This window comes from Pelobates fuscus, chromosome 1, assembly GCF_036172605.1.
Source record: "Pelobates fuscus isolate aPelFus1 chromosome 1, aPelFus1.pri, whole genome shotgun sequence".
NCBI lineage: Eukaryota > Metazoa > Chordata > Amphibia > Anura > Pelobatidae > Pelobates > Pelobates fuscus.
In genome coordinates, this window is record NC_086317.1 from 91,392,990 (window position 1) to 91,417,003 (window position 24,014).

A 24,014-nucleotide genomic window follows, 5' to 3' on the forward strand; every position below is an offset into this window, starting at 1 on the left:
ACGTGTCTCACATACCACACTTATCTCCTTGATGTTTTACTGGTTTCTATACTTATTTAACTTTGTTTTTCCTTTTTGATATTTCCTTTTTTATTATACTTACATGTCCTTATTGTAAATACATTCTGCGTTTATACTTTGTTCATAGTTTGTTTTATACAGTGCAGGTTAAAAGTTGTATTCATTGTTCTGGGATGTACATCATTAAATGCCATTTTTTTTGTTTTGCTCACTTGGATTTAACAGTGTATAATCTTTCTGTTAATTTATATTGTGTATTACACATTTTCCATTTGTAGGGAACATACTGAACTGTTTCTTTTTTTTGTACAGTTTAGAGATATATTTATGTTTTGGTGTGGTACACAACTTGTTATTGATTAAAACGGGGGAAAAAAATCTAATAAAGAATGAGCACAAAAATCACTTGCAGTTTTTTTTTCAAACTATTAATCATAAATTTAAGTAGTATAACCTTTGAAGTGTGTGCTTTGTGGTTTCTTAAAGAACTGTACATTATTATTATTTTAATCTTATAAAACAGGTTTACACATTGCATGTATTTTTTGAAAATATTTGTGCAGAAATGTCTATTCCAGAATATAAATATAAAATGAAAATGTATTTCTTGGAATGCAAAGAAAATATTTTCCTAAGCGAAATAAAGTTTTATGATGTATATACCTTGAATTTGCTGGGTGTTTTTTTTTTTTTTTTCTTTTGTTCATATTGCACATTCAAAAACTATCAAGTAGCTGAGAAGTACCACAAAACCTAAATGTCTTAAGGAAGTTTGTGAGGTAGTCTGAATAACTGTACCCCAAAATAGGTACATTCCCTCTTATAGAACAAACAATTGCTATGATGCTTTGAAAACCTCAATGCTTCCAGAGCATCATAGGAGTTGTAGTTTCATAAGAGCTGGGTATCTACCTTTCGAACACTATTTGGTGTTCACGGATTAAATGACACCAAAATGTAACTATAATCAATAACATAAGAGGGATAACCTGCTAGAGGAACATCAGGCATATTTAAAGTGCAAGATTGCAGTTTCAAAGGTTCATGGCATCATATTGACCTGATAAAAAAAAATCATAATTTAACCCGTGCACTTTATACTTCTTAAAAAGTGTAGAGAAGCGCCAAAAGAAACTATACCTGTACTCGCTCTCATTCCTGCTAACACAGATTGGTAGACTTCTGTTGTTTTATGTGTGCAATAATAATCAGAGGACTAGCAGCAGGAGTGATAAAACATGGTATGCATGTTTGTGTAGATCATGTATATGCTTTAAAGGAACACTGTAGGGTCAGGAATATAAACGTTAAAATCACCATCTAGGAGGGTTGCCCCCGTTCCACCCCCTCCCCCCCCCCCCCTTTTAAAAGGTAATGCAAGTTACCTTCTTTCAAGTGCTGCACAGGTTCACCAGAGCTGGCGATGCCTCCGAACTGTCTACTTGCAGACATCAGAATTTAGGCGGGATGTGGGCAGGACCAAACGATGGCTTGGCCAATCAGCATCTCCTCCTAGAGATGCATCGAATCAATGCATCTCCATGAGAGAAGTTCAGTCACTGTGCAGCACTGCCCCAGGAAGCACCTCCAGAGGCCACTCTCTGAAAAGGCAGTGTTTAGATGAAAATGCCTGCAGGGAATTATTATACTCCCAGTTACATTAACCTGTAATTGTTCTGGTGATTAGAGGTCCCTCAATTTTAGCAAACAGTCGTAATAATTTTAGTAAACTCGTTTGAGTAGGGACTACCTCATCTCCAAATATCCCCTTTCTATAATTGTAAAGCACTACAGAATTTGTTGGGGCAATATAAATACTAATAATAATAACCCTCCACATTTTTGCATTTATCAAGATGCTATTGCAATTCATTATTGCATTTTCTCTAACTAGTCTACATTCCCAACATTTCGGCAACATTAAGTTAGCCCCGAGAGCAGCACATTCTTCTTTACAGTTAGACAAGATAAAATTAAAGGTAAACTCCAGACACCTACAGCATTTTTACTTGCTGAAGTGCTTTATGTGCAAAGAGTGTATCCTGCTTTTTAAAAGAAAAAAAAAATATTTAATTTTACAGTGCAGATTTCAATGGAAATTGACACTTTTAAATTAACCTTACATCAATCAGATAACAAGTCTTGTTACTTCCTGGTAGTTTAGCTCTATGGAGCAAAACTCGAGAGGCAGACAATTGCCCAGAGCACTTGCTTAACAAAAACCTTTATTGAGCTGCATTGAGAATGATTAGGCAGATACTGAAATTCCGGACTGGGGAAGAAGAGGGAGGACATGCAAAGGCTTCTGAAAAGAGATGTGCAACTTTCGCAAGTTGTTTGTATGTATGTTATAGACACATTGTAATTTCAGGCAAAAAGCTTTTGCCTAGGCCAGTGGTAGTCAACCTTTTTCTACCTACCGCCCACTAATGCATCTTTTTGGTTGAAAATTTTTTCTTACCACCCACCAGTTTTCGCGCAAATGCGGAATATTTTTAAGAAAGGAGGGTGTTTTTTAAAAAAATAAATGTACGTACATTTATCTTTTTATTTCTACTTAATGCAGGTTTATAAGGTTTTTAACTTTATAATGTTTAATGAGAAAACAATAAAGTAAATTGAAATTACCTTTACTAGTGATTAATGAGATCCTTGAGGTTGATGCTGCGAGACTAAATATTTGATATCTGGTTCGATTTTCGTAAGGAACAAACGAAGGTCTCTTTCAGTGATATTCAGACAACTTCTCTGTTTGCGCATAATATGATTTCTCATTTGTGCGTCAGCTCATCTCCTCTCCCTCCTCAATTCCCCTCCCCACCTTTTTTCCCCCTTTTTTCTATTTTTTAACCGTCCTTATAGCAATGCCCAGTAGGAAGGCTGAGCTAGGTAGCCCACTTACTATAGTCCACTATAACAGACAGGCACACATACAAGACACACACACAAAGACACACACAGACACACACACACACAAACACACAAGACATATACATACAAACAGACAGGCACACATACAAGACATACATAGACACACACACATACAATGACACATACATACAAAGACAAGACACACATACGACACACACAAGACATACATACAGACACAAAGACACACACAAGACACATACATACAAACATACATGCACACACACATGCAGACACACACATAAGACATACATAGACACACACACATACAATGACACATACATACAAAGACAAGACACACACACATATATATACAGACAGACACACACACACACACACAAGACATACATACAGACACAGACACACATACATACATACACAAAGACACAGACAGGCACACACACAAGACACATACATACAAACAGACATGCACACACACATGCAGACACACACATAAGACATACATAGACACACACACATACAATGACACATACATACAAAGACAAGACACACACACACACATATATATACAGACAGACACATACATACATACAGACACAGACAGACACACAAACAGACACACACAGATGCAGACATACATAGACACACATACAATGACACATACATACAAAGACAAGACACACATACAGACAGACACACATATACACAAGACATACATACAAAGACACATACAGACAGACAGACACACACAAGACATACCTACAAAGACACACACACACAAACAAACACACACATTATATTTAAGTCACCCTCCTGTTTCCTACCTTTAAGGTGCAGGAGGGTGACTTTCCCTGGGGTCCAGTGGTGGCTCAGTGTCAGGGTACTCACCTGTGAGACAGACGGCCAGACGTGGTCGCTCCTGGAATTCCCAGCAGGGGACTTGAACCAGGGTACTTGTCTATCCCAGTCCTGCTCTCTACCTCTGAGCCACAGCGGCTTTACCTGAGACTTCTGATTCCGGCCTTGTTCATCCTGGCTTGGCTACTACACCGGGGGCTGCACCTTGACTTGTCTGCTTCTCACCTGACTCTGATCTTCATTAGCAGGGTATTTAAACCCAGCCTCGCCCTGCACTCGTGGTCAAGTCTTTGATCTGTGTTCCTGTGTTGTACCAGTGTTCCTGTTTATTCTGCTTCGTATATTTGACCTCGGCTTGTGACTACGTTTATTCTAACCTCTGGCTTCCTTTGACCTCGGCTATCCCTCGACTATCCTGCTGGTGCTGTCCTTGCCTGTCCTGCAAATTTGGTACTGCATCCTGCACAGCCCCCGTGCACAGACCCACAGGCCAGGTGAATTCTTACCTGACCACCTCGGCCTGTGGCTATCTGCAAGGGTGAGCGACATATCTGCGCTACAAACTCCCAACTCAGGTAAGACCCTGACACTCAGGTGGATGGGAGTCAGAGTTCCCACTCTGACTCCCTGGTGTTCCTCCCGCGCGGCTCTCAGTTTTAGCTGGGAGGAGTGACCGGGGAATCACTTCCTCCCAGCTCTGATGTCATCACAGGGGGCCCGGTCGCGCTGTTAAAGCGCCCAGCGCTGACCGGGCCCCCTTACAATCCGCATCCATCGGGTGGCCCTGACAGCATGGGCCACCCGATGGACACTTTGGAAGGCGGCCCCGGCGGTTTACCGGGCGGGCCGGAGCCGCAAATGGTCACGGCGGTACCCAGTCGCACGGGTACCGCCGGCTCACACCCGCCCGCCCGATCAACCTGGAAATCCCTACCGCCCACCTGGAATCCTGAAACGCCCACTAGTGGGCGGTAGGGACCAGGTTGACGAACCATGGCCTAGGCAAATCGTTTTCTTAGTTTTAACATACAATTTGCTTGGGCAAAAGCCTTTTGCCTATCGCGTTAGTTGGCAAATAGTTTTGCATATTTCTAAGTTTGATTTTTTCTTTCTTTGAGATTTCAAAGTAATTTGCCTAAGAAACAAGCACCCAGGCAACCTGGGAAAGTGACCCTTTCTAACAAGTAGCCAAACGGGCAACCCCAGAGAGTGTCCCTTGCTCAGCAGTAAACACCCAGGCATGCTTGGAATGTTGCCCATTGCTTGCTCATAACTGCTTAGGAACCTCTCAAGGAAAGTATCCCATGTTTGCAAATAAGCGAACTCCTGCTTGCTAATAGGTGGTGAAAGTGGCTTCTGCTTGCCAATAGACACCCAGGCTCGAGAAGAAAATGTCCACTGCTCATTAACACACCAGTAAAGTGATTCCTGTTTGCCAATAACTTTCACTTTCTTTGAGGGTTACCAATGCGGTATTTGGCAAGCAAGGGGCACTTTTCGGGGTTGCCTGAGTGATTTTCCTGAATACATGCCTAGGCATACAGTTTTGCCTCAATACGACAAAAACAGAGAATATAAGAACAGGCAAAAGTTTAGAAAAACTCTGTACCATTACAAATAGAACGTACACCATTTGCATATCAGACTGATCCTACCCATAAGGGCAGTCCAGAACTGAAATTCAAATGGTATAGGTTCTCTTTGTAATGGCACAAGTGAGCAAAAATGTTTTTGAGATTTCAACAGAAACTAACCGAAGGGTCAGCTACTGAGTTTCTCTACACTTTTGCCCATTCACAGAGTTTTCATATTCTCGGTTTTTATTGCCTGAATACTAGTTAAAATTATTTTCTTATGGAGGAGGTATATATATATATATATATAAATTCTTGCACACTGGCTTTATGTAAATAATCCGGGTGCTTGCAGTCTGGGGGAAACATCTTATACATCAATAGTAGAGAAACATAGAATGTGACGGCAGATAAGAACCATTCAGCCCATCTAGTCTGCCCAGTTTTCTAAATACTTTCATTAGTCCCTGGCCTTATCTTATAGTTAGAATAGCCTTATGCCTATCCCACGCATGCTTAAACTCCTTTACTGTGTTAACCTCTACCACTTCAGCTTGAAGGCTATTCCATGCATCCACTACCCTCTCAGTAAAGTAATACTTCCTGATATTATTTTTAAACCTTTGCCCCTCTAATTTTAGACTATGTCCTCTTGTTGTGGTAGTTTTTCTTCTTTTAAATATAGTCTCCTCCTTTACTGTGTTGATTCCCTTTATGTATTTAAATGTTTCTATCATATCCCCCCTGTCTCGTCTTTCCTCCAAGCTATACATGTTAAGATCCTTTAACCTTTCCTGGTAAGTTTTATCCTGCAATCCATGAACCAGTTTAGTAGCCCTTCTTTGAACTCTCTCTAAGGTATCAATATCCTTCTGAAGATATGGTCTCCAGTACTGTGTACAGTACTCCAAGTGAGGTCTTCACCAGTGTTCTGTACAATGGCATGAGCACTTCCATCTTTCTACTGCTAATACAACCAAGCATTCTGCTAGCATTTCCTGCTGTTCTATTACATTGTCTGCCTACCTTTAAGTCATCAGAAATAATCACCCCTAAATCCCTTTCCTCGGATGTTGAGGTTAGGACTCTACCAAATATTCTGTACTCTGCCCTTGGGTTTTTATCTTGCACTTCTCCACATTAAATGTCAGTTGCCACAACTCTGACCATTTTTCTAGTTTACCTAAATCATTTGCCATTTGGCTTATCCCTCCTGGAACATCAACCCTGTTACATATCTTAGTATCATCCGCAAAAAGACACACCTTACCATCAAGACCTTCTGCAATATCACTAACAAAAATATTAAAGAGAATGGGTCCAAATACAGATCCCTGAGGTACCCCACTGGTGACAAGCCCAAGCTTCGAATATACTCCATTGACTAATTGTCAATGGATTGTCACTCAGCCACTGCCTTACCCATTCAACAATATTGGAATCCAAACTCAAAGATTGCAGTTTTTTTGATAAGCCTTCTATGTGCAACAGTGTCAAAAGCCTTACTGAAATCTAGGTAAGCAATGTCTACTGCACCACCCTGATCTATAATTTTAGTTACCCAATCAAAAAAAATCAATAAGATTAGTTTGGCATGATCTCCCTGAAGTAAACCCATGTTGTCTCTGATCTTGAAATCCATGTGTTTTTAGATGTTCAACAATCCTATCCTTTAACATGGTTTCCATCACTTTCCCAACTACTGAAGTAAGGCTTACTGGCCTATAGTTGCCCGACTCCTCCCTATTACCTTTCTTGTGAATGGGCACAACATTCGCTAACTTCCAATCATCTGGGACTACTCCTGTTAACAATGATTGGTTAAATAAATCTGTTAATGATTTTGTTAGTACACCACTAAGCTCTTTTAATAGCTTTGGGTGTATTCCATCAGGTCCCATTGACTTATTTGTCCTTACTTTTGACAGTTGAAATAGAACCTCTTCCTCTGTAAACTCACGTGTAATAAATGACTCATTTATCCTTTTTCTTAATTGAGGTCCCTTTCCTTAATTTGCATCTGTAAATACCGAACAAAAATATTAATTGAGGCAGTCAGCTAGACCTTTATCCTCATCTACCTACCTTCCTTCTTTTGTGTTTAATCTAACTAATCCTTGTTTTATTTTTATTTTCTCATTTATGTATCTAAAAAAGTTTTGTCCCCCTGTTTTACTGATTGTGCTATTTTCTCTTCTGGTGTGATTTGGAAGCTCTTATAACTTGCTTAGCCTCTTTCTGCCTAATCTTATAGGTCTTCCTCACTCTGGGTTAATTTATAATTACTAAATGCTAACTTTTTGTTTTTTACTTTTGGCCACATCTGCGGAGTACCACAGTGGTTTCTTGAATTTTTTGCTTTTACTGACAAGCCTAATGCAATTTTCTGTTGCCTTCCGTAGTGCAACTTTTAAATAATCCCATTTCTCTTGGACTCCATTTAAATTGCTCCAGTCTGATAATTACTCCTTTACACATATTCTAATTTTAGAAAAGTCTGTTTTTATAAAGTCTAAAACTTTTGTTTTGGTGTGGTGTGACTCAGTCACTGTTCTTATATTAAACCACACTGACTGATGATCACTGGATCCTAAACGTTCAGTAATATCTGATACCAAATCTCCATTTGTTAACACTAAATCTAGTATGGCCTCTTTACGAGTTGGCTCCTCAACGACTTTTTTAGAGACAATCCTAGTAGGGAGTTTAGAATATGTGTGCTCCTGGCACAAGTAGCTATTTTTGTTTTCCAATTCACATCAGGAAGATTAAAGTCACCCATGATGATAACTTCCCCCTTCATTGCCATTTTAGCTATTTCTTCAACTAGTAGATTATCTAACTCTTCAATTTGTCCTGGGGGCCTATAAATCACACCTACACCAGTTACTGTGTGATTACCAAATTCTAACGTAACCCAAACGGACTCTATGTTCGCCTCACTAACCTTTATTGGGCTAGATTTTATGCTATCCTTCACATACAGGGCCACCCCTCCCCCTTTCTTGCCTTCCCTGTCTTTTCTATATAAAGAATACCCTGGTATTGCTATGTCCCAGTCATTTTTCTCCTTATACCATGTCTCAGTAACAGCGACTAAATCTACACTATCAGTTGCCATTATTGCCACAAGTTCATGGATCTTATTCCCTAAACTGCGAGCATTTGTAGACATGACTCTAAGCTTATCATTTTTTAACACACTTGCTACAGGCACCTTCTGTCCTTGTTTTGGGGGACAATTGGATTGATGTTTTATCACCCTTTTGCCCCCCCCTCCTAGTTTAAATAGATCCTAGCAAAACCTCTGAACTGCTCACTGAGAACATTTGTTCCCTTTTGAGAAAGCAAACCATCTTTTTTGTACAGTTTATTTCCATTCCAGCACTCACGATTTTCAGGTAGAGATTAATAGTAGTACATTTTAATGTTGATACATGTTTTTAAAAAAAAGTTGATCGATGTTTCAGTCCTTGTCTGGGACTTCCTGATGAAAGTCCCAGACGAGGACTGAAGCGTTGATCAACTTTTTAAACGTGTATCAACATTAAAATGTACTACTTTTAATCTCTACCTGAAAACCGTGAGTGCTGGTCATCTCTACTATTGATGTGTGTGTGTGTGTGTGTGTATATATATATCTATCCCTCTAGAATGTAAGCTCATGGAGCAGGGCCCTCCACCCCTCTCTTCCTGTACGTCCAGTTGTCTAGTTACAATTACATGTCTGTTAGTCCACCCATTGTACAGCGCTACGGAGTCTAATGGTGCTATATAAATAATAATATATATATTTGTTTATTCAATAGGTGCAGAGCAGCATAATCTATTATCACTATAATTACAGACTTTGCGTGATCAAGTTGAGTGAGTGGACGCAAAGTGTTACTATACGCCTGTGTAATAGCTGACGTGCTTCAATAGCATTTTTTTTTTGTTTTTGTCTGCCGAATTAGTGACACTGTTTAGAGTTTAGTTCAGGACAATCCCATCCCATCAGTAAAATGGTCTATTTATAATCTTGGCAAGTGAAAACCCTGCTCTAACATGGCGTTGTGATTTGCCAACAGGATTTATTGTAATGAGAGTTTTGGCAGGCCTCATCCTGAGCCATTTATTTACTGGATTGTGCTGAATTAATGTGGCATTAACCACGTTAATGTTGACTTTATGGATTCAAAATGTCACTGATCTTGTTTTGATTTATATTTATCAGTTTGTTTGTGTCTCCCTTACTGGCACGCCTTTCAGGTGATTAACCCTTTGAGCATTGAAGGGTTGCCTCAGGCATTATTTTGCAATGCATTGGACATACCTTTTTCTTTTTTGAATGATTCTTTATTTTGGCTTTTGCGAAGCCACAAGTACAAGAATAACAATCAACAGAGACAAACAAATTTTAAGGAAGTCATGTACATTGGGTGATAGTACATTGTGTGGCAGTTTGATGTAGCACAATTTTAATATAATGGTGTAATAAACATGATAGTCAATTGTGTCTGAGTACAAGGCAATATTCATACTTTCAATCACTAAAACACAAATACTAGACATGGTGAGTTAGAGATGCTAATATGGAATACATTACATGCTAGTTAAACTTATTAGAGTAATACCACCAATAACTTAATGACTGGTCTCAAGTTGCTTTTAAGACAGAGTGGTCGAGGGTGCATGGTATAGCAGGAGTAGGTAGACACAAGAAACCAGCTGAGAAAGAGAGGCAATGCATTAACTCACTGCTAAAACAAGTAACTCCATTACTGCAGCACATTCAGCCTATTCCCCTTGTATACATGTAAAGTCCGAGCATGTGTAATGGATGATGGGAGCCTCTCTGGATGCCATGGCGTGTATCCGCTCTCCAGCACAAATAGCTCTGCTTCCAGCTAGTAAATATCTCAGAGGTCTTGGGGAGCGAAGTTCCACCTGGACACCGCAAGGCCCATCGAATCTGCCAAAGTCCCCATCTGAAAGGGAGTCTCTGAGCTGAGGCTCTACAATCAAGCACCATTGGAGCAGACAGCATGGATTGCTTCTTTCGCCGCTTTAAGTTCCCAAATGCTCTGTGAGAGCAGTCAGATTTGTGCCAGAGCCTAAACAGCATGCCGTGTTGCAGTGTTTCCATCAGCCATTTTAGACAGGCCGCGTGGGAGCTGCCCGCTCAAGATTCGCACTGGAAGCACAGGAAGGTGGGTTAAGCTGTACTTGGTGGGGACCGGGATAACCCCCCACCAGCCTAGAAGGGGGGGGGAGTACGGGGCCCTGATATCTACAGGAGAACCTGTGCAGTCTCGGATGCTTCTCTTACTAATGAGCCGCACCGGGCCGCTACCAGGTTTGCAGCTGTGCAACAGTATTAGTTGGACCTGGAACCAATGCTGGTGTTGCCCAATGCTGTTTGTGCCAGTTGCAAAACATAATTTGATAGGGTATTAAAGACCCTTAAAGCTCATAAACTGCAGGATTTATCAGGAGCTTGAGCCTTGCCCCCAGGCACACCTCTTTCATTCAAAGTGTTAACTGTGCCATGTTGTAGTTAGTGCTTTATAAAGCAAAATCAAAGTGATTTTAAAGGACACTGTACGCACTGTAACTGTTTCATCCCATTGAAGGGACTATAGTGTATGGAGTCCCCAGGCACCATTCTTCTATTCAGCATTATACCATTCCCTCTGTGCTGCTTGTGCTTTTTAGGAAGCATAGCCTGAACACCAATAGGCAGCTGTGATTGGCCGAGAGTGTCAGCTGTCCTCTTTCAGCCCATTAAAGTCCCAATTGCTGTTATGAATTAGTATGGCTAGAAGGAAGTTTGCCATCTGTCGTATCCATACGTGTAGTAGGGGCTGGGCTGTGTTCGGCCATGGACCCTCATCTAGTAATACATTGCTTGACAATTAACACTGATTAGAGGGACAGTGATTGTGACTCCACTGTAACCAATTCAATCAAACAAAATGGTTACAGAGACAACAGCATAGGTGTCAACTACCAGGTTTTGGGGTACTTCCCAACAAAAATAAGTCCCAAGGACCAGTCTTGCATTTTTGAAATCTCTTGGCACTAGGACCAGGCAGAGAGTTATTCAGCAGTAATGTAGTAATGGTTTTCTTGACCATTTCTTTAGGGGCAGGACCAACCCTTGATCGCCTGACCAGCCCCCTTGACCGGCAGATCTGCTCCTTTCACTGTGCTCTCTGCAGTCTGCTCTCTTCCATATACACATCCGTCTCTGAAGGTGGGCAGGGAAGATTGGCAGGTATATTACAGTGTCCCAACATGCAATTATTTTGCTAAGGGCATTAGGTTTCATAAATTTGATGATAGGGAAGTGAGAGACGCCTACCTATTCATACAGTAACTTAAATACCTTACAATTAATACAATACAGTAAATCTGATGTCTATATAATGACACTTTCTGGATACAATACCTAGCAAGTTTCTTATCCTGTCAGAATGTTTTTTTTTTTCCGGACAGTCACCCTGACATTGAATCTGGCTCTCCTTCCAGCATTTCCCGATTTATTTCTTAAAAGTGACACTATAGGCACCCAGATGACATCTCATTAAAGTGGTCTGGGTGCAGTGTCCCTGTCCTCCTTAGTCCTAATATGTAAATTGTGGTTTATGAGAAACTGTAATGTTTCCATTGCAGGACTAAGAAGCCCTTAGACAGCCACTAGAGGCACTTCTGGGAGTTTACTGGACTCTAGATAGCCAACATGATGCTGAACATCCTCATGTTCATGTGGACATCTGTTCATGAGGACATCCAGCGTCGGGGAAGTCCCCAAAAGAAAGCATTGGTCCAATGCTTTCCTATGGGGAGGGCCGATTACCATCAGTGCTGGAATCGGGTGAGTAAATAAAGTTTGAGCCAGAGGGCACTCTAGTGTTAGGAATACAAGTTTGTTTTTATGTGATGCTTTGTTTTCTTTTTAAATGTGCATTAAAAGATTTAGCAGAGTCAGTTTAGTCCAGACACAGCCAGAAGTCAGGGCACAAAGTAATGATGAGGAAAACAAACATTTCTGCATTAACATTTCTAGTAATCCGTTCAATGGCAGAAAAGGGCAACATTGGAGGAACCCAGTTACAAGATAAAACATTGTGGATATCTTCATTTTAATTTAATTTTCATTTTTGTTAAATGATGAGGGATTATGTAAATATAGGAATAAAAGGCCTGAGACACTCAGATTGCCGTCGTCTTATTATGAGTGAATTGTTATTGCTTGAAATCAAAGCAAAATGTCCTATTCTAGTTAAAGTGCAGAGTGATCATTCCAGTAAAATGCAGGAGATGACACTCTTCTTCATAGTGGAGAATTCTAAATTTTTGCCTATTGTAAATTTCATAGTGTAATTATGTCAAATATCTTGTTCTAACTCTTGGCTTAAATAAAGTTTATTACTATTTTTGTACTATTTTCCATATTTGTTCTCTCATTTGAGATTGGCAATAGCATCTCTTTTGTTACAGAATTTCTGTAATTGGAAGTTTTTTATTGTTCCAGTGTATGTTGTAATTTCGTAAGCTCTCTACAGACTGGAAGAGAAGAATAAAATAATGATTTTTAATTTTTTTAAAGCTTTATCCAAATTGATGTGTGAAAGCGTCAGAGAATGCTCATTACCTCTGCCTTATCATTTTACAATGGAGAAAAAGTGGCCGGAAATAACCTCTATTGTCACTTCAAATAAACACATACATATAACCCTTCCTACCTTTCTCTGCTCACCTGCTCTTCATTCATAATTGATTTTAGCGTAAGGCAGACAAACAGTATTGTTTTTAACGTTTACCCACTTCCTATACCCAGATGTTGTTTATTGCCGGCTATATAGTGCTGAGATCAAAGTAAAGTCAATAGTAAACTCTGAAATGCTTAATTGTGTTTAAATAGACTGCAATTATATGAATAACGCACAAAGTATTTTTCGTCTTCCTGTTCCAACTGATATTACCCCACTCTTGCAACTCATCTTTGTCAAGGTGCTCACGTCATGCTTGTGTCATGGTCTTTCACTTTGCCTCTTTTATGGTCTATGCCATGCTTCTTTTAATACTATTTTGTTATGCACATAATCTAATCCATGCTGTGGTGTTCAGCACCCATACCATGCATGATATATTTGGCTGCAAAGTGGTAGAAAAAGCTCACAGGTCTTTAGTTTCCAGGTTGAGCTATTGAATCCTTTTTAAAAGCACCACATCTGCTTTTCTCCAGTCCTCTGGTATAATTCCTAAAAGAATAGAATACTGAAAAATTAAAACCAATGGTATGGTTATTTCTACAGATAGCTCCCTAAGCATTCATGGGTGAATACCATTTTGCCCTGGGGCTTTGCTTACATTAACTTTAATTTCTTATGCATGTTATCCTGTATTAACCAATCACCTGTTTGTTGCAAGTCTTTTGTAACAGGGATTTTCAAATCTACGGCCATAGATTCTTCCCTATAAACTGGGAAAAAAATCTTGAATGTCTGACTTGTCATGATCCCCCTTGATTAACTCACCCATCTCATCGCAATGGACCAACACTTTGACTCTTTTGGTGTTGGTCTTGCTCTCTTTGGCTATGAGCTTTTCATTTTCACGTTTAGCCCAGCTAATCCCTCTTTTGCAAGCCCTACTGGTATGCCTATATTTGTTATATGATGCAATCAACCCCTCTGATTCTAATGCTTTGAATACCCTTTTCTTATCTTTTTTTTTTTTTGTTAGTGCTAAGTATAACAGGTATTGACATTCCACATGAATGTGATCAATAATGCACAGGTATAAAAGACAATGGTAAATGTCAGAATGCAGCATTTTCTATTCATTTTTTTTAAATTAAACGAGATACAAGGAACTATGAATCTTGCTGGGGTAAGATGAAGCAATATAATATCACTACCATAAGGAGCAGCACAATATCAATAGAAAACAATAACCATTATCAAGGTACATATCATATTAAGTAGAGATGTTACTGCCACATTCAGGTGGAAAGATAGGTAAGCGGCAGTCCCTCAGATCAGATCAGCAGACTCCCTGAGGTGGCAAAGGTTCACAGCCAAAGAAGGCTATGCATTGGATCCAGGTGCTCCTTCAGCTATTAGCCTGCATGAGTGCTATCACCATTAAACCACAGACCAGGAGACTATTGCAGTCAGGATCTAACCCCTGTCATGGGGAGACGGAGGATTGAGGTGGTAAGTGTCACTGTTTGTGGGCAATCTTCTGCCTGTGTGGCCAATGTGAGACAGCTGAGTCTCATATGGCTCTCGGTCCATGCAGGCAAGGTGTAAATTTCACAGGCTTTCTTACTTGGATTTTGCCCCTTCCAGTTGCATGCTGCTCCGATCTACCATCTTAGGCTGAGAGTGATATGCAGCTTTGCGTTGCTCTAGTGTTTGCTAGAAGCACTGAAACAGATGTTTGAGTCGCAACAGGGAGCTAGCTGTAGAGTCCTGGTAATCCCTCAGAGTGGAGCTCATAACATGTGAATCAACAAAAGTGGCGTCTGCCATTTTAGATTGTCGCAGTTGGTTCAGATTAATCCGTAGGAGTGGTAGGTATGTTGACAATTATAGAGTCCATGGATAACCACCACTGGTCCAAAGGGGTTATCAGGTTCAAAACCTGTTTCCCTTAACTGTAGTATAGTACTTCCGGCCCAATCAGTCTTAATTATTAAAATCTCTCATGATTAACACACAACCCATTTGTGCAGCCTTGCTATTTTGAGATAGCAGTTGCTCTTCCTCATCAGTATTACTGTTTGGGAATCGAAAAATATTCCTACTATTAAAGGAAACTATAGGCACCCAGACCACTTCAGCTCATTAAAGTGGTCTGGATACACTGCCCTTGTCCCTCTTAGTCCAAATATCAAACTCACCAAATGTAAAATCAGGCGAGTAAACAGTTTGTTTTTTTTTGCCCTCTATTTGCAAAGAAAGGGGGGACTAGAAAGCACTATAGTGTTGTGAATCGAACTATAAATTCCCTTTAATAATTATCCTGTTTCCTCCTATGCAAATTTTTATCCACAAGGCTTCCACATACTTACCTGTATCCACAAACATACAATTTATTTAGAACTTGGCTTCAGATCAGGTTTAAAGGACCACTATAGGCACCCAGACCACTTCAGCTTAATGAAGTGGTCTGGGTGCCAGGTCCATCTAGGATTAAAGGAACACTATAGTCACCTAAATTACTTTAGCTAAATAAAGCAGTTTTAGTGTATAGATCATTCCCCTGCAATTTCACTGCTCAATTCACTGTCATTTAGGAGTTAAATCACTTTGTTTCTGTTTATGCAGCCCTAGCCACACCTCACCTGGCTATGATTGACAGAGCCTGCATGAAAAAAACAAACTGGTTTCACTTTCAAACAGATGTAATTTACCTTAAATAATTGTAGCTCAATCTCTAAATTTAACTTTAATCACATACAGGAGGCTCTTGCAGGGTCTAGCAAGCTATTAACATAGCAGGGGATAAGAAAATCTTAATTAAACAGAACTTGCAATAAAGAAAGCCTAAATAGGGCTCTCTTTACAGGAAGTGTTTATGGAAGGCTGTGCAAGTCACATGCAGGGAGGTGTGACTAGGGTTCATAAACAAAGGGATTTAACTCCTAAATGGCAGAGGACTGAGCGGTGAGGATGCAGGGGCATGTTCTATACACCAAAACTGCTTCATTAAGCTAAAGTTGTTCAGGTGACTATAGTGTCCCTTTAACCCTGCCTGCTGTAAACATAGCAGATTCTCTGAAACGTTGGGGGTATAGGTTATGCACGTGTCCAGCTCTTTAGGGGCTTTGAATAAGTGTTGTTAGGTTACTGCATTTGCATTGTGTATTAAGATTAGCTTCTGCCACCTTTTAGATTTTTCATTACTTGGACTTTTAATATTGTATTTGAAATTGTTTAATAAAGTATTGACTTTTTTTTTTTTTTAATGACTTTGGTGTTCATCCTTTTGTGTGTATACAAGAAACACCCCTAGCTCAGAGCTGTGACCACGATCTTGGTTTAGAAGCAGTAGAAAGCAATCTAGTTAACGATGAAGAAATAGAATCACATTTTAGTGGCTTCTTAATCAAATCTATGTATTTTATTCTAACACACAATTGTTTTAACTGTAAGGGTACCACCATGGGCACCAAGTTTGCACCAATTTACGCTAACATTTTCATGGATTACTGGGAAAGAATGTCGATCTGGACCAGTAATCCATATGGTGCAAACTTGGTGCTCTGGAGACGTTCCATCGATGATATTTTAATTATTTGGTGAGGCTCTAGATGGTCTCAATGTTTCTTTTTGTTTTTTTACTGTGTTAAACCAGAACTCTTTATCATTAGCTTTTACTCCAAAAATTGGCCAGACAGAAATTTACTTTTTAGACCTAACCATTTCTGTTGAAAACAGACTAATAAAGACGTAAACCTTTTTAAAAAAATTGATTCAAACAGTTTCATTGACACCAAAGGTGTACAACATCAACGCTGGCTCAGAGGTGTTCCAAAGAGCCAATTTATCAGAATCCGTAGGAACTGTAGTGATCAAAAATTATTTTATGAACATGCGAAGGATTCAAAGGAACATTTTCTAGAAAAAGGTTATTCTAATGATTTACTAGATACAGAAATTCAGAAAGTAGGTAATCTAAATAGGAATGATCTACTTTTAGACAAGAAAAAAGATGGGCTTATTAGGAATTCTAGCTTTGATTTTGCTTTTAATACACATTTTAATTCTAGAGCATTTGATGTGCAAAGCATCACTAAAAAACATTGGGGGATACTTTTAGAAGATTCATTCTTAAAACAACAACTACCCCACAATCCTAAAATATTTTTTTTAAAAAGGACTAGTTTCAAAGATATTTTAGCACTTTTCATTTAACTAAATTAGTAACTTGCAATAAAAAAGAGGGGTTTTACACATGCGGTAATTGTAAAAGTTGCAATTACAAATAAAGTGTTTTAAAATAATTTAACAGTAATCAAACTTTTGAGAAATTTAAGATAAAAAAACCTGGTCACCTGTTCCTCCACTCATGTTGTACACTTGCTGACCTGTAGTTGCGGTATGCAATATGTAGGGAGGACATGAAGACAGGCGAAAGTTAGATTTTTAGAACATAAAAATAACATTAAGAAAAATCTGCAATCTCACTCAGTTCCTGTGCATTGTAATAAATGTCCCTTTTTTAATTTGAACAATTTCCAATATGCTATCAACAAGTCACTTTAGATCACAGGGGTGGGGATCTCATGATTCAACTGAGAAAAAGAGAAGGATACACAGGCTGCAAACGATGCAGCCAAAAGGTCTTAATGTAGATTTTGACCTGGTGTGTTTTTATTTTTTTATAATGTTTGCAATATTAGGTTTTTAATTCCAATATATATATATTTTCTATGTTTTCATTTTTATTTTACCACTTTTTGGATTTTTGTATTTTTATCCGACATATTTGTCAGGTTTTTTTAAATGCAGAGAAAATGTCAAATATTTGTATCTTCTTATTTATGTATACCACACCACCTTTTTCTCAGTTATTCATCCTTTCCTATTTTTATAACTATAATGTATGTTTGCATATTTGGCTAGAAGTGTATTCTACTAATTCTTCATTTTTCTGTTACACATTACTCTTTGCGTCGATATACATGGACTTTTATGGACTCTTGTATCCACAATGATAGTGGAAATCATTTATGAGCGTGCAACGCATACCGGCAAAGGATAATGATGTCATTAAACCACGGACGGAACATAGAATGCAAATGAGGCTTGAATTGCAAGCTTTGGAACAACGAGCTACAGCTGCTACACCTCCATGCGGATAGGCTGACGGCAAACCGCAGGAGTTTCCTTACATATTTAAAAAGCGCACCACGGACTCTTATGGATCAGACAACTACGAGGAGATGAACTTGTGCCTTATTTTCCCTGAAGAAGTTAATGTATTATGAACAAAACGTGTAGAGCTTTCTTTTAGTCTTATTAGAGTTTCTTCCTTTTGTTTTTTTGTATTTCATTTTACTTTATATAGTCCCATTATCTTTGTGCTTATAGAAGGATCTTATTACACTTCCACATTCCATCATTGGGAGTTCCTGCCTTTCTGCACCAAGCGACTGTTTTGTGATGTTCCTACTTTTCATTTTTATCTTGTTAGTGCAATGTATATTAAAAGGTTTATTTTGTGATAGAAACTCTGCACTATTTTTTTCACTTCTCTCCTGCATGTCCTGATATCGATGCGAAGATACTCAGCAATATGCCTACAATCAATTTGGGTTTGTGAGTGTATTTCTACAGAAAATCACTTTATACCCCTTATACTTGCACTATTGCCCTATGCTTTTCTCTATTATATTTCTGCATTGTAGATACCTATTTTTTGGTGTGTGTATTGTCTGTGCCCACTAATGCAATCTGACCAAGTTTACAAAAAAAAATCCAAACAATTATTACATACTTTTCAGAATTTTGTTCTGCCTTTATTTTGTTTTTGTATTTTGTTTTTAAAATTATTTTTGTAGTGCATGTAGAATAACAAACGTGCATGAGGTACCTCAAAGGCAATCCTCATGCTTTGTAAACATCAGTAACAATGGGATAAACTTTGTACTAGCACAATTTTTTTGTTAGGTAGTGTGACATATGCCACAACCGCGCAATGCTAGAGTAACAGAATTTGAACAGTGGTGTGAGGATTCGCACAGTTTTGTATATATGTGTATAAATCATGCTTGGCTGAGCGGTGTTCGTGTTAGAGTAGGTGAGATAAAACCAATAATGCTCCTCAACGCTAGTTTAGTAAAGGTAGTGTGGTCGTGAAGTTGTACCTTGTTTTACAGTGTATCAAAAGTTGGTCTGTGTGTGGTGCCTGGACATAGTGTGCTGTGCATACATATGCTGCAAGGTACTACAGAATAGAAATCATTGTGATATCTCGCCTATTAGTCATATGAACTGCTTGGTTTGGGGTTAACTGTTCGTTGTACCATCAGGATCGTGTTTTATCATTGTTGGCATGTTTACCACAGGTCCATGATGACATATGGGCATAGTCTATTCGGGGCTTGTATGAGGCTTCTGAGTCTGGGTATTCAACTGGTTGAGAGTTCAAAACAGTCCAGGTTATAATTACCCTCGTGAAGCAGTGTGGTAGGTGCTTTAGCCTATACCCAGCGCTGGAAGGACCCTTGGGCTGTTACTATCAGTCCCTTTATGGCAGTCGTAGGGCCCAGTTTCTCCGCTTTGGGGATCAGCTCCGACAACCCTCCTCATGATGAGCAGCCTCCCATTCGCTTGTGTTGCAGGTTTGGTTGGGGAAAGGTGCTTGGTGCTCCGCTGGTAATTAGGGTTAAGGTCCGGTGCTTTATTAGTATGCGTTGCTGGATTTGATGTCCCAGCGTTGCTAGCATGCGAACAGGAGCATGTGTCCTTGAGGCCTGGCACCGGGTCCCGCCTCGTGGCCCTCCTGTATCCATTTGCCTGACGGCCATCTTGGGTGCTTGGGAGATCTGTTGGTAGTGCCTGCGTCGCGCTGCTGGTCGTACCCACGAGGCCACCAGTAGGTCCACTTGACGGTGAGTCGCCCCTCTGCTTTGCAGATCCGATCAAATATGTCCAATGATGACATGTGCACCTTGGGGCAGATACTCCGCTTTCTCAGCTCAGGTTGGGCGGCCATTTTGGCAGTACCTTGTGGATCCGTTGCCCCGCCATAGTTTGTGGCTAGTATTACTCGTGTTCCATGCTGGTTCGTGTGTCCAGTGGGGACCGGGATGTCCCCCACCGGTCAAGAGGGGGGTGGGGGGTAAGCTGAGATGATGTCGCTTGAGGGCTCTTGCGCCAAGGAGAGCGGCCTTCTCCCCTCTGCTTCAGCCCCAGTAGGCCGCATTTGGGTCTCAGCGTTCCCGGCTTTGACAGGCACCAGGGAGGTGTCGTTGTACTCAGCGGGGCACCCCCGACGTGGGTGGCGTATCCTCCGGTGATTGTGGGCTTGGTAGCCGCTGCTTTTCCCCAGGATTCCGCCCGCCGGTTCGGAGCTCGTAGCAGGTGCGTCTGCATGGCTCGATGGTCAAACTCCGCCCCCCTATTTTGGTTTTTAGATTTGTTTAAAAGTGCAGCTTTGAAAAAAATTGTCAAGAGATGTATGTCCCTTTAAACAATACAATGCAGAGTTAATAAATTCAAAATCTTCTGTTATTAATCTGTATACTATGTAAACCAAGAACGTGCTAAATATGTTTTTTATGCATTTTTATAAATGTATGCAAATATTTTAAACTGACATATCTATAATGAAATATGACAAAAACATATTTAAAAAACTTGTTGTAGTAAAGTGCGTGGTGTTATTTTGATGCAAATAAACCTCATAAAGTGGAACGATTTCTTATATGTACATAAAGTTCCAATGGAATGCACTCAAGGGTCTTCACAAGTAAAACCTGTAGAGAGTGGACTTTCTGTGTAATCATTTCAGTTTATTAATAAACTTCAGGTGACACTGACATTATCTTAAAGGTGTTATAAATGGTAAACCTATATCATGCATAACTGCAGTGCTATAATGTACTCCTCTAATCTTCCATTGCAGCACAAAATGAGTCACTGATAATGAATGATGGCAGTCTGGATAAGCTGTTGAGAGCAGCCAGGCATGTGCAGATATTGGGTCGTTTGGGAAATTCGACCAGTCTGAGAGCTCCTCAATCATATTATAAAGCATGCCTCTAGAGGAAACTATAGTTCAATTTCTGCATGGTGTTCTATTTTTCTGCTCAGTTGATCATAACCTAAAAGCCCAGAGTTATGCTAAATAGGACTAATAAATTATTGTAAATACGTATTTGTGTACTGTAAATCCTTTTTCAACAAACAAGATAAAATCAATAAAACTGAATTTTAAAGGTATTACAGTAGAATCAAGTTGCAGGAAAGCAGAGTACAACAATATAAAATCTATTTCTGACAGGTAACCTGAAACTTGTTGCTTTTGTACACAGGATAATGTGATACATAGGGGAGAATAATACGTGTTGCAAACAGGATTGCTGGTTTGTTTTGTTTTTACTGTTCCTTCTTTTGCAACCTACCGTTTATGAGTGATTTTTTTTAGATTTGGTTTGGGCAGGGCCCTCTTCACTTGCTGTTCGAGTACGGTATATAAATAATTGTAACTGTATGCCATTTTTCCATAACAGAATGGCAGCCATTATCAATCTTTCTCTCACTTTTCCTGATCGAAAACAGTTCTGTTTCACAAAAACTTTTTTTTTTTTTATATATAATATTTTTAGAACAATTAAAAAAAACTCAAGTCCATGAATTGTCCTTGGCTTCTGATTTCTTGTATAACTTTTGTCTACCGCAGTTTTTTCCATGACTTTCCTTGAAATTCTGGATTTTACTTTTGGCAATTTGTATTTAAAGTTTTTGTAGTTACTTTGTCTTTTGTCACATACAACAATTTGTGAATAAAACATAGAACATCTATCTATCTTTCCATCCATCCATCCATCCATCCATCCATCCACAGGACCCTTTTACACAATTCCAATTTCTAAAGGAAACTAGAATGTTCAGGATTGCTGGAAGTGGGGATTTGCTTATTCATAAAATTGTGATTAAGTTCTCATATGCATATATACTGATTGGGTAGTGTTAGTATAAAATAATATTTGCCTTTCTTACAAGTGATAACCTCCAATGGTTGATCCCTATAACAAAGAGAAACTTTGTAGAACAACTGTTGACTTTAATATGGAGCTTTATGTTGTGTAGCTTTGTAATGTTAGATATACAATAAGAGAGGTCTGTGTGTGCCAACAGTTAATTCTTACATTTTAGCAGATTTATCGATCATGAAAATTATCTTTTCTTATCTAGGCAATCACTTTGTAAAGAGGGCACTGACGATGTAGACAGCGGAACACAGTGGCAAAGTATTGACCACCCGCAAGCACCAACCTCTTCCACTGAACCTCCTGCTAAAGTCAAGTCTCTAATCAAATCATTTGATGTGGGTCAAGGTGAGAATCCATTATGCTTTACTTTCCAAAATATTTTGATCAAACTTTCCTTCATGGTGGAACATTATTAAAAGATATAAACGTGTGTTTAACTTGTGTTTATTAAGGGAGAAAAAAGTGTAATAAAAATATATATATAATAAAATTGTGTTGTTTTTCTCATCAATCCATGATGTTTTGGAAGCAAATTATTGCATTAAAGGGATAAAATTGTACTTTACAGTATATGGACTATTAGCAAAGCACAGAAAATCAACATATATTTCATACTGCTTCCCACTGGGGCTCCTTATGTAGCTCTGCTTGTCCTATAATTGCTCCAGGTTTGCCTTGATAAAATTCCCCAAAACTATCTAGAGGCCAGTACAGGTTTAGTTTTCATATGTCTTTGATGATTTTAAAATTTTTATTTCCTATTGAACACCCTACAACATTTGCGGCCCGAGAAGTGGGACATCGGTGGGAGAGGATATAGAGGGCAAGCCAGTGATGAGATTGTGTCACTGGCTCCACCCCAAATGGGGGAAGCTCAAATTACTGTCAGGTCAACCTGGTGTGAATGCGCGCCAGGCTGCCTGTCAATTATCGAGGCCCACTGTGGACATGCGTGACATGCACACTACTAATGATGTGCTTGGGCTACACTTTTTTGGGGGCAGTTCCTGGGTGTTCACCAATGTAGGACACCAGGGAACAAAGTCGGGCCACCAAAACAGACCCTGAAAATCTACATGGAAATCAGGATGGTTTGTAGGCATGCTTTTGGCCTTTTCCTTACATACACACATTGAGTTACTTTTTTTTGAATTTTAAACTATTAGCTTATGGCTTTCTCTGCCGTTCCAACTTTTTAATTTTCCATTAAAATGTTATATTTTCATGGTTTTACCCACTGATCTGTTTGAATAATGTTTGTTCTTCCTGCCTATGTTGGTTGTCATGTCTCATTAGTATTATCGCCCTTATTCTTTCTCTGAAGGTGTTGGTCAGAATATGCCAGTACATTCTGTTGCACGTAGTCCATTAAGTGGAATTCCAGTAAGAACTGCTCCAGCTGCAGCAGTATCTCCGATTCAGGTACGTGCAATATCATGTAATAAAATAAAAGTGGTGTTCGTTCACTGTATGTGTGTCAGGGTACCTGTGGTCTCTACCTCCGAAAGAGGTAGAGACTTAGCTGTTCCTTCATCCAGACGGCCTGATGGCTCCCTTCCCCACGGTCTATCCGGTCATGCTAGGCCGGCCGCGAGGGAGTGACTGCCTTTTACAGCATCTAGGCAGGAAGTAGTCATCAGGACACTCCCCCGGAACAACCTGTCAGTCAATGGCTGCAGGACCAATCAGGACGCCTTGGAGGCGTGGTTACTGCTCTGAACAGGGTATTTAACAGAGCTTCTTTCATTAGCTCATTGCCCTGTCGTGGTTCTAGCTTGTTCTAGTCACTCAGTGCTTGTGTATTCTATTATCCCTTTTGGTTTTGACCCGGCTTGTTTACCTTACTCTGCTTATCTCTGTTACCCTTGATTCGGCTTGTCTCTCGCTTACCTGTCTTCTGTTACCCTCGACCTCGGCTTGTCTTTGACCATTCTATACTGTACTACTTACGT

The 24,014-nt window shown here is 39.6% G+C and overlaps 1 protein-coding gene across 4 annotated transcripts in view; it reads left to right on the forward strand.

The window, feature by feature from the left end:
* SPECC1 (sperm antigen with calponin homology and coiled-coil domains 1) overlaps positions 1–24,014 on the forward strand; it is a 454,997-nt gene that overhangs the window by 294,988 nt on the left and 135,995 nt on the right. For all 4 annotated transcript variants that reach the window (XM_063450042.1, XM_063450041.1, XM_063450043.1 and 1 more), the window contains 2 exons: positions 22,265–22,407; positions 23,387–23,484. In XM_063450042.1, the coding sequence (XP_063306112.1) occupies positions 22,265–22,407; positions 23,387–23,484 (241 nt within the window). The remainder of the gene's footprint in view (positions 1–22,264; positions 22,408–23,386; positions 23,485–24,014) is intronic.